The sequence below is a fragment of the Aedes aegypti genome, chromosome 2 (assembly GCF_002204515.2).
Source record: "Aedes aegypti strain LVP_AGWG chromosome 2, AaegL5.0 Primary Assembly, whole genome shotgun sequence".
Taxonomy (NCBI): domain Eukaryota; kingdom Metazoa; phylum Arthropoda; class Insecta; order Diptera; family Culicidae; genus Aedes; species Aedes aegypti.
In genome coordinates, this window is record NC_035108.1 from 236,528,550 (window position 1) to 236,541,016 (window position 12,467).

The 12,467-nt window shown below is 39.4% G+C and overlaps 1 protein-coding gene and 1 long non-coding RNA gene across 2 annotated transcripts; one reads left to right on the forward strand and one right to left on the reverse strand.

Moving 5' to 3' along the window:
• Positions 1–2,331: 2,331 nt before the first annotated feature.
• On the forward strand, positions 2,332–4,917 carry LOC5568035 (zinc finger protein Noc). The gene is made up of 2 exons (XM_021844506.1): positions 2,332–2,812; positions 2,913–4,917. The coding sequence occupies exons 1-2, from the start codon at positions 2,726–2,728 to the stop codon at positions 4,287–4,289; spliced, it is 1,464 nt and encodes a 487-aa protein (XP_021700198.1). The 5' UTR covers positions 2,332–2,725; the 3' UTR covers positions 4,290–4,917.
• On the reverse strand, positions 4,746–6,406 carry LOC110676476. Its single transcript, XR_002500427.1, has 2 exons — positions 5,465–6,406; positions 4,746–5,395 (listed from the first exon to the last, which is right to left on the reverse strand). It is a non-coding gene; the product is annotated as an uncharacterized LOC110676476 (long non-coding RNA).
• Between the last annotated feature and the right edge of the window lie 6,061 nt (positions 6,407–12,467).

A 12,467-nucleotide genomic window follows, 5' to 3' on the forward strand; every position in this document is an offset into this window, starting at 1 on the left:
GCCATCTATCAGCAGACTCACGTGGGCTGGTCACGAAGTGTGATGCCTGCGAAAAAATGTTAAAACTCTAGTTGAGATATCTGTAGAGATTAATTATTTCATAAAATGTCGCGGACATATGATCAAAGCGAATTAAATATGCGCGCACGGGTGCCCTATCAGTTGGTGCGATATGGGGGAATATCGACGAAGATGAATCTCTGAAATGCGATTAGTGTGAAGATGAGCTGTAATTCACATGGCTAAAACAAAAGTCACAATTAATTTTTCAAAAAATCACAAATTTTAGTAGTTTTCAAAAATGTTGCCTAAAACGAATCCATTTTGGTGCCAAAATTGGGGAGATGCCAAAAATGGAACATGCCAAAAAACGGAATCCCACTGTATTATAGTAATTTATGCTATTAGTCTGAGATATACTATATGAATCTATTCCCAAATATGAGTCAAGTGTTTGGGTTCGAAAAGTCTTATCTTCCGATGGCCGCGTTATACTGCTAATCAATACAATATTCTTCTAGAAGAGATAATATATATGAGGTATCAAATCTAAATGTACTGTAAATGTGATTGGTATATTCAGAGATGTATATTATGCTCGTCTTATTGTTATTGTTCTGAGGTCTTTTCAAAATGAGAAATTAACATGAAGAAAAACGTTTAGTGCGACTCAGGTTGTGAGGTTTGCGACATAGCGAACTTGATTTGATCCTTGAATGAGTGGTCGATGGAAACTTCGTTAGTGTTACGTTTGTTTGTCTGAGGTATCAATACTATAAAATTCAACATTTGCTTACTAAATTTAGCAGCTAACTTTGTCGATGTGTACCGTAATAGTACAAAGCATGAAAATAAATATCATCACTTCCACGAAAATGTTTACTTCTGTAGAGAAGTGTTTGCTCTACTTATTATCATAATGTCAAAATCTGAGATGTTTTCTGTGCCTTGATATATTCACAGTTTTCTGCCCAACGACGTTTATATTATAATTCGAATTATTTCAAAATTGTTGATTTTTCTTCTGTTGACTTTCCTTCCAGTCGATGAAGGAGAGGCTTTGTGAAGTGGCGAAAAAATCAACACGAGTAGTAGTTGCGAGCAGTGATAGGTAAACTTCCAGAAAATGACGGAATGAGGTGTCTGAGTTATGATCTTCTTCAATATCGTTTCGACACTAACACCCATTATCCACGTCTGCCTTTGTACCGCGGTCATAAGCCGAAGCATGGCATCAGACAGATGAACGATGATGCAGTTCGTTGTTTACCCCTGAAGTGGTTTCCCGCAACGGAGAAGCCCTCGGATTTAACTAACACTTGGAGTGAGGGTCGGAGCGGAGTACGACCGGTAGGAATGCCATCTCATCTTGTCGTCGCGGTATGCTAGGCTAGCAGCAACAGCAGTAGCGGTCGCGTCAAAAGAGCGAACGGCTCGTCAACTTTGGTCGTGACAGCTAAAAGGCACGATTTGGCTGCCATCTACATCAACATCATCATCGCCATCACCACCAACCGCCATCACTGCCGCCTGCAATGCTGAGATGAATGCGATGACAGCCAACAACGGCGGAGTTGCGGTCGGAGAGCTAAGAGGCGGTTTATTCTCGCGGTTTCGTATCATCTTGGGTGGCAAGCCGAAGAAGATAAACAAAACCGACTAAGCACCACGGTAGTGAAACACTGACTTGACCAAGATGGAAATGTGAGCAATTAGCTACCACTCTCAAGTTAGCAGTGCTACCAGGAATGCTACAAATTGCATCCAGTTGTTGTTCATATGGTCTTTTATTGACTGTGATTGGATCAGTTACAAATAAATTCCACGATTAGAATTTCATTAATTTAATTATAAATTTATCCAACAGAGCATTTGCATTAAAATTATGTAGAGTGTTTGTCATAAAAAATAATTCCAGCCCATCGATTTGGCATCCTGATATCCCCCTCCACACCAAAAGTACATTACCACAGTGTGTGTGTCTAGAGTGTGCTCTTCTCCGCAGCGCAAACAAGAGAAAATTGCTCTTTTGATGGTTATTTTATGCTCTTATGCTCTTTTCAGTGAGTGAAAATAACAAGTTTCTGCTCTACACACCATTAAGTGCAAAGTTAATGGCCAGAGGAAGTATGCAATCGAAAAAGCTGAAAACGACTTGTACTGAGTGAGACAGAAGACCTTGCACAGAATTCACGGTGAGTCGGAATGAAAGAAACGATCTCTCTCCTCTCTGCGTGCGGTTGTATTTGTAAAGAGGGGCGCATGCTTTCTAGCATTTTGATTGGTCGGCGGCTCAATCGTGAAGGAAACCATGATGAAAACGTACATTCGCTCGTCGTAGCCATAAATCGTTTCTAGATATCCAGTTTTCAGTTTGAGTTTGTCTTTCGGGCCGTTAACAGCTCTTTCGTCTGAGCTCGGAGCGCAAAGTGATTTTGGATTTTTAGAGAGTGAATGTTTCCTCTATTGGGTGGATGGTGAAGGAAGAGGTAAACATTTTAACAAGAATACTGTTTGAATGAAGAAAGTGGAAGCTGCTATAAGCTGAGGCATTGTGTGGCAAGGGAAAATTCTCTCCGCAAAACATACCAGTGTGTTGAAAGCAAAACGGTGATATCTACAATCAAAGGATAATAATAAAAAGTTGTGGGTTACAAATTGTGTGAACAAGATATTGAACAAACTGTTTGAAGAGGGAATTGGGAGCGAAAGGATACATCAACAAATGGTAATACTTGAAGGAGCAGCTATGTTACAAATCGGAAATAACCAGTATCTGCAGCCGGATTACATGTCGCCGCTGCTAACTTCGGTAGGTGTCTAATCTTTACGATAAATTGATTCACGTTCACCGTTGGTCCCTTTATTATGAATTTCCATTAATTATTTTCCTTTCTTCTACTTTCTTACAGTTGGACGCCAAGAAAAGCCCGCTGGCACTCTTGGCACAAACATGTAGCCAGATAGGAGCAGATTCTGGAAATATAACCGTCAAGTCTTTGGTTTCCCCATCGGAAAAGAACAAAAAATCTTCATCGTCATCATCGTCGTCGGTTTCATCTGCTGGTTCCGTCGAGAATGGACCTCACTCCAACAACTCAAGATCTCCGTCGGTGAAGACAGAAAAATCAGACGCATCGCCAGAAATCAAACTTGCTTTCAAGCCATATGAAATGAATGTGCTAACTACAAAGGTGAAGAATGATGATCGTCCGTCGTCAAAGATGAGCAGTGGAAGTGATATAATGAATAATAATAGTGTTAATCATGTTAATAATAATGATGTTAAGAAAGATTATCGCTCATCATCGCGGGGTAGTGCAGAATCTCCTCGTGCAGGAAGTGTTAATGGAAACAAGAACGGTGAAATAAGTGAAAATGGTAAAAGTACACCCGAGGGTAGCAGTAGGAAAACCAATTCCCCAAATGATCGTGACAAAACCTCTGCTAGCCCTATTATTCGTCCGGGTGCCGAAGTTATGCAAGCTGGAAAAGATATGTCAGGATACAAACCAAGTGCTTACGGAATAAACCCACTAACCGGATTACCGTCGCCGTCGGGTATTGATCATACAAATCCAGCGTTCAGACCTCCGTTTGCTGGAGCCTTCAGTCATCACCATGCTGCAATGTTGGCGGCGGCATACCCTGGTGCAGCTGCTGCTGGTGCCAATCCATACCTAAGTTACACCAGGGTCAAAACTCCATCTGGCGGTGAAACACTGGTGCCAATTTGCAAAGATCCCTATTGTACTGGGTGCCAATTCTCCGCACACAATCATCAAATGATGATGGGTGGTCAGTGCCCTGCAGGTTGCACGCAATGCGATCATCAAAAATACAGTCTCGCCATGGCCATGGGAACTCTTCCGCCGGGATATCCCTACCCACCAGCGGCCACGCAACCAGGCCGTCCCTACATGTGCAACTGGGTTATTGGTGATTCATACTGCGGCAAGCGTTTCAACACGACCGACGAGCTTCTGTCACATCTTAGAACCCACACCGCTAATTTGTCAGACCCAGCGGCACTGGCCTTGCAGCAACAACTGATGCCGTTGAGTGGAATCTTTCCACCTTCATCGCTACATCGTGGATATCCAAATCCACCTCTGAGCCCGCTTTCCGCTGCCAGATATCATCCCTACGCTAAACCTGGAGCATTACCCGCTGGCCTTCCCGGATCCCCTTATGGAGCTGCATTCAACCCTGCTGCTTTCGGGCAATATTATTCTCCATACGCAGCTGCCTTGTACAGCCAACGAATGGGAGCCGCAGTTCACCAGTAAAAGCGCCCCTTCCATTCAAAGAATGCCCAGGTGTTATTTTCTATGAATCTGTGATATTAACTTTATTCTATATTGCAAAAAATGAAGAAGAAATGCTAGAATGTTGCAAAATTGCAAAGCGTAGTGAGACTAGACTGTCAAAAATCGTGTATACTGCATCTTGGTTGTAAAACTGGTTTCAAGATTGAATTGAACCTTTCAAGGGTCACTTGTGGAATTAAACCAAATAGATCGAACAAAAAAGGTTCTTTAAACTAGTTTTATGCCATAGATTTGAAGCTACTTTTCTAACATGATAGGAATGGTATCGCAGTAGATAAAATGGTTTTGATAATACAGATATATCTAAAGCCGTCGGCATTTTGTGCTATTTGTTGAGGGATAAATCTAAGCCTCGAACTGGATTTTTCTTTGAGCTCAAAACCATCGCATGAATAATTTATTGTTTTAACTACAAACATAATTGCCAAACATTTTAGTTTAAGTTTGATTTGTTTGTTTTTGCTTGTTAAAGACTTTCCATTTGCCACTCAAACACAAGAGCTAAAGACTGTAGTGATTCTTTCATTGCGAATACAGAACAAAGGACAAAATGTACAGATAACATAAAAATTGTAGGAATGAAAAATGATATATAAATAACAGTAGCAAGCCGTAAAAACTCTATTAATTATCTTTAAGCGTACGGAAAGAAATAAAGAAGAAGAAATAAATGATTTTATAAAGAAACCCAAGCCTGAGTACAATTCAAGTTATTCTCGTTTCTGTAATTTATTAGTTAATTACTGAGCCTTTCAATTATCACCCTATGTCAGAGGAATGGCGTCGCCGCTGGCTGTCCAATGTTGTTTGTCATGTTGTCGGAATATATATTTCGCTTTTTCTTCTGTTGGCGTTTCCGCTTCGCACATTTGTTGACCACTTTGTCTGCTGGCTTGTCTTTCCACCTTGAGGATCCTCTTTCGTTCTTTGCCGCTGCCGCTGTCGCTGCCGAGGGTATAAATCTCGATGAAGCCCACAATGTCATGTGTCGCCGTTTGTCGCTAAAGAGGTACCTTGCTCACGCCGTTAGCGTCGGATGCTCCGGTTCGCAGCACAGCATAAAACTTGAATCAGACACAAGAAATAATAAATTTTACTTGGTTGAACGTTTTCCGTCCCTTCCTTCCGATTACAAGCTCTTTGTGGGGATGCGAAGTCAGCCCCGCGCATTGAGAGGACATGGTCGAAGAGCGGTGCGCCGAATCAGACTCACTTGGGCACACACACTCGCACTCATGCACATCTCGCTTGCTTGCTCGCTTGCTTGGATGATTCCCGGCGAACATGGCCAACTGAGATACTCTTCAAATACATTAATCACCCGCACGACGAGGGAAACGTCAGGCAAACTGAAATTTATGTGTAATTATCTTCGATTATACAGTCGTTATTTTTCGCTCCTCCGTCGGATGGCTATCTTGTGCCACTGTGCCGCATTCAATCCCTGGCTAGCTGTTGACTTCATGCCGTTTTGAAATTTCAAACATTCCACCACTATGCACCTCGCGGTTCTTTTTGGCAGCTTTCGAATTCCATACTACCACTTTAAGTGGATAGCACTGTAATCACCTGATTAAGCGATCTGAATAATAGCACATCAATTATCAAATTAGTCTAATTCCATTTCATTTGCCACCATGCCCCCAACCCTTGCCTAAATCACCCTCGTCTGAGTCCTTTTGTTTGCGCCACGTTCTGTCGGCTGCTCGCTCACCAGCCGACACTATAACAAGCTGTCCGACATTTGGACAGATAATAGGGCTGGAGAAGCAAACCAGAACGGCGAGCATCGAGTCATAGTTGCCTCCGATTTCGAACAATACCTGGAAAGCGTAGACCAATTTTCCCACTTCGAACAATTGACAGGGATGAAGTGATGAGTGGACGGAGAATTCGGTTTGACATACGGATAAGATAAATCGAATTGATAAGTTTATTACGCGCCATCACAAAATTTTCCACGCAAGAATAGTATATGAACCTTCCATGTAGAACTATGTATTAGGGTGTAGCTTTGAACGAATTTGACCAAAACATCGATTCAAATTCAATATGTCTAATCGATTCACTGATTTGATCGAATAATTTGAATCGATGTTTTGAAATCGATTAAATTTTCCAGCTCATGTTAAAATTTTCAAAAACAAGCTCTCAAAATTAGACTAAATTCAAATGCATTTGATAGGGTGTTTTATGCATTTTGGACAGAGCGTTACGCGATATAATTTGGCCATCTCCATTCGATTTTGCCGAAAATGGCCAAATTATATACGCGTAACGGTCTGTCCAAAATACTTTGATTACCCTAATAATATTCTTTCAATTAAATGACAATTGAAAGTAAAAATTATACATCACGCACTTCAAAGCTGGTTAAAAGTTAGGATTATGGTTTATCAACTCATTAAAAAAAATTAATCATTTTCATCTTTTTCAATCAAAAGAATTAATCGAATGAAGAAAATCGATTCACTCGATTTCGAGTGAACTTAACATCGATTCAAAAAATCGATTAATCGGAACGTAAAAATCGATGTTCGGAACATGGATTCAAAATCGCCCATCGCAATTGGCCAATTTTTAATAATAATTGCTACACCTCCCACATTTGTTCCTTTGAACTCCCGAAAGCTAATGTGTGAGAGTTTAAGTTTATGTAGATGAAATTGGCCAAAATGTAGACAAAAAGGAGAAAACCTGTTCGAATCACATTTAGGGGGACTGGGGGTAATATGCCCACGTTAAGGAAAGCAGCGATTTTAGATGTGAAAAACATTATTATATGCTCCTTTTTAATTATGGTCGGATAAACAAACATGTTTTCTATCAAATAGTAGAAACAGTTATCAACTTTAGCTCTTTTGGGGTTTATAAATCAATTTTCAAAAAAAATCTTGCTTAACTGCACATGTATTGTTCTGCGGGATAAAACGCCCCGCTTGAGTTCGATGTTCCTCGTGCTGTAAACGTACGCACACAATCATGCTTGGTTATACGTCCGGGCGTTTGTTCAGATGTTATTGTTCAATAATAGTATACATGCTGATGCGAAAAATATGCTTTTGTAAGGTTCAATTTAGCGCGTAACTTCAACGTGGCATTACGTTTGGTAAAATTTGAATTCAAAGGGATGTTTTGGTGTTATGAAAAGGGGGTGAGCGTTTTGCCCCACGAGTTGATTAAAGTTTAAGTAGTTCAATAAGCTTTTTAAGGACAAATTAAATATATTTTGTGCATGTAATACAAACTATGACAACGCACAAGTTGGCTTTCGTGGATAGTTTCAGAAATTTGGTTATTTTTCGACCTAAAAAATGGTCTTGAAAATCACACAAAATTGCAACGAAAACAGCGAAAAGCATTTTTATACGTTTTTTTACGATTTTCTTGAGAAAAACACATAAAAATATATTCGGACAAGCATTTTCATCCATTCACTACTATCTAGGATGAAAAAAATCATTCTAAAACACATCATTCGTCCAAATCGAGGGTGTCGCGTTTTGCCCCCTATGGCAAATTATCCCAAGTTCCTCTACATCAGGCAACTGCATCGGGGGAGGGCTGTGCTCATGCACTTCGTCAGTCTCAGCCTCTAGCTGTTCTGCTAGTTCGCTGTTGGAGCTTCATGCTGCTCACTACGACATTTCTACGGTGTCTCTGCGACTACTCGTTTTGCCCAATTGGCAGTTAACGATCCTGCCGGTGCCGCAGATGCCAAGGTCGGTCCTGCAATTTCGGTGGAGGCAAACTTCCGGTTCACAGGCGCCCGAAGACCTTTTTCCGGTGCTGTTCCGCGAATTACTCAGCTAGACTCTGGCGGTGGACTCAGCCTACTCCAATTCGACGTTGGTCGGCCAAGTGCCAGGGTAGGTTCTGCAATTCCGGCTGGAGGATGACTTCCGGTTTGCAGGCACTCCGATTACTTATTACCGATACTACGCTACGCCCGATCTACTCGATCTAGTCCCCGACGGAGGATCTAGCCTACTCCGATCACGACCCGGAGCTGTCTTGTCTTCCCGCCATCTCCTTTGCAGCAACGACATAATTTGCGTTATACTCCTGTTCACCGCATTCCAAGTACTTTCATGCTGGCACATGTTCTGCACGATGTTGTCCGGATTTAGGTCGCGTGTGGTTTCTGACATCATCTCACTTCGTATATCCCGTCGTGTCGACTACACCGACACGTTAGGAATCAGCCTTCCCAGCCCTGTCGTCGTAGAATTTGAGCTTCTCAGTCGTCCCTTTTTGAGGGGGCGTTACTATAGCCCAGAGGGCGCTTCTGTTCCCAGGCGTTAATGATGTCTTCTCATTAGAAAAAGCACAAATATATAGGGATCAACTGTGATGAAGGTGATGTTGCTATGGGTTTTTGACTTTCAGTCTATACAGATCATAAACGGAAATCCAAAAACCAACATTTTAATGTATAAATATTACAAATATCACAATTTTTTTTTACACATTCCTAACGAACGAATACCAATATGCTTTTGCACGTATTTAATTTGTGTTCCATTTCTATTAAAATATGGAACGAAGAGATCAAGGACATGGGCTTATACATTATTTAGTGGACAAATTTGCTAATGTAATAAGTGAAAGTTATGCTGTCCTTGTATCAATTGAATCTACCATAACAATGCATTATATACTACTGTATATGCCGAGTGACTATTTCCTAGAGTCTTACAAATAAGACTATTACGATGTGCCCTTTTAAAAAAAAATCTCAATCCATGAAATTAGCTCAATCTTTTAGAACCTACCACTCAGTGTAAAACGGATTATCTAGTGCCAATCCAAAAACCTCACCGACCATTTATTTCAAAACGTTTTTGTGTTTGCATCAAATTTCAAAATTATGTTTAGCATATCGCTTTCAAAACAATATATTGTTATTGCCATTCGCTTTAAAAAAAAATGTGAAACATTTAAGCAAATTGATGCAACAGTTTTAGAAAAACGACCATTTATGTTTCTGATACCATTTTGCCCGTATAAAGCTCTTCAAAAGTCAAAAGCATAATTTTGACAATACAACTGAATTGTATGATTTTTTATTACTTGATATTATAATTATTTTTGTTCGGTAAATTGACCAAGAACAAAATGGCATTGTACAAAATATGATGTTTGCATTCAATTAGAAATTCGTTCATTCGGTAAATATTATTGCACAGTTTTTTTCAGCTGCTCTAATTCATTTTTTCCTAAGATTTTTGATGTTCATCTCAGAATTTAAAACGAAGCACTAATTGTGAAACAGCTTCTGAACAACTTTGCCGAAGATGCCAGTCTAAAAAGTCAAGATCCTGAAGTATCCGCAAACAAACATTTTCATGTTCATTAGTGCCGCTTGGTGGCAAATATCCTATTTCTTGGCTCAAATACAGATAGCCCTTGAGCTACTGAACTGCTCTGCCGAAGACACTATCTTTCCAAGGGATCAGACTCCTGAGATATCTGGAAGCAAAAGTTTCATGTTCACTAGCACCGCCTTGTGGCAAAATGTTGAATCAACTAGCTCGAACAATGATAGTCCTTAACTTACTAAACAACTTTGCCGAAGACGCCATCCTCCTAAATGGTCAGGATCCTGAAATATCTGCAAAACAAAAGTAAAACTTCCATGCCTATTAGTGCCACCTAGCGGTCAAATTCCAAATTAAATGAGGTACCATCAGATAGCGCTTTATCTCCTGAACATTTTTACTAAAGACCCCACGTTTCTATATTATCTGGATTTTGAGATATACCAATTTCAAACTGAGGTTTACTCGAACCATTAAGTTCATTATTATGCGACTTCCATGAACATTTTTTGATTTTATCGTATTATAAAGGGCCATACTGTAAATAGAAACTTTCGAGTATTGTTCTTAAGACGAATCTTGAGGAATACATTTTGGTTGGGAGTCGATAGATATCTTTGTTGCAAAATGATAGCATATAAATCACAACTGTTGTACACAGTACAACAGCGCGACAGACCGAAGGTTAACGAAATGTTATGCGTATTCTCAGTCATGTCAGACTAGGAAAATTTGTAGGCTTGACTAGAATGCAAAGAAAAGTTTTAAAGTCAAAGTTAAATAAATCAATACGTAAGATTCGATGTTTCAAATGTTTGATTATGTTTGAACGTAAAGTAATATACGAATCATACATATAGATATATATGGTATATTTTTTCTTAAAAAAATGAATCAAATAATTAAGTTTACAAAGAATTTTTTGAGTTTTCTAAAAGCAGGACTAAAATCTAGAACGTTTGAACTGTTTTTTTTCTTACTTAACCCCTTTTTGCCTCGAAAAAATATTCAAATCGCAATAACTTTTTTGTTTCCTGGTATTTTTGCACCAGTTTTTCGCAAGCTCTCAAAAAACTCTTCTAGTTTTAAAATATGTGTCGATATTGATAATTGGTCGGAGATAGTATAAAATTCCTTTCTATAGCCTTAGATATTAACCCACGTTAATATCTAAGGCTATAGAATTTTAATCGCATTCGGATATTCACTCTTTGTAACAATACATTAAAGAGAAGGTTGTGAGGAGCTCAGCGAATTCTTAACGGATTGAAATGATTTTTTGTCAGTTCACTGGCCCACATTTCTAGTTACTAGAAGTAGCCAAAGGAGCTCGTGGCTGTAATTATTACGGTGGGTCACTGGGTCAAGCCGGGTAAAAAAGAGCTATTTTTTGGGACAGGCCAAGTTATCTTTATTTATTTGCAATGACAATCATTTTAATTTGCATAAATCATTAAGATCTGATATTCAACATTATAAATGAAGAGTTATGCACCATTTAAAGTATACCGAATGTGGCCATTAGGACGTAATGCTCTGAAGAACCAACTATAGATGTGTTGGATACTAAACCGTTTAAATTCTAGAAAACATAAACATAATTGTGCACTAAAATGCGTTTTATAAACTTGGCACAGATGTTCATATAAAAATTGGCCACTTCATCGTAAGTTTGAGATGTCTCGGCACCCGAAAATGGTCATTTGTAGGATTAATCAAATGCAAAACTCATAGTTATCCAATTCAATCGTTTCTCAAAAGGTTTGCACTGATGCAATTTTCTTAAAATTCCGTCATGTAGTGGCCACATTATAGCCGATTCCGGAAATTATCTGTGACTTGAAGTTTGCCTACCTCCAGGGGCACAAACGCACAGTAGTCTTCTCATCCGACCTGACCGGAACAACTCCGAACACATGAATATTTCCGAGTTCCTCTATCCACTTCTAGAAACTAGAGATGTGTGCCAGTATACTGACAAAAATTCATTTGAATCCATTAAGAATTCGCTGATCGGTAAGGGTTTTAGAATTTTTGCTTTCACTCAGGCCTATACGGGTTAATAATTCCGAATATTAAGGATCAAGCGCAAACAGCCCTGTAGACAAATTCTTTTATATCGTAATATCCATTTAATTAAGAGATTGTGCTACTTTGCCATAAATATTGATTCCCCAAATGTCGTTTCATCGAACGTCAGTCTCTTGAATGTCTGTTCTCCGAATATTCCGTTTCACAGTTTCCTACATTTCACAATGGACCAGTCATCTGGTAGGCATCCTGTCACTGAGAATTATTCTTGCACCTTCATGATCTACATCACTTCTTGAAGAGACGGGTCATTCGGAAAAATGTGATTCGAGGAAAAGGGTTATTCGGGAAACTGTCATTCGCGAAAACGACATTCGAGGAAAATAGCACAATCATTCGATAAACAGTATGGAAAAATGATATGAGACAAAATATAGATTATAAACAACATATAAAATGGAAAGAACTTACCAATGTAATAATTAAAATGCTCGGCATACCCAATACGCTAATCGACATTGATCCTGATTGCATCGCTCGTTCCCGCAAGAGCCGATAGCGCAACTAAAGGACCAAATACTACTCTTCGCTTGATATACGTTTGTTAAGGTCATAAAGCAAACAACATTTAATTGGTTTTCGACAGGGCATTAAGATGCAGCTGGTCTACGTGAAACAGAGTATAATCACTTCAGGGCGTTGATGCAGATTAAAAAAAATGATTGATTTTTACAGGGCGTTACGATTCAATTCATTAATGTGGATTACTTAAGGTGAAATTACT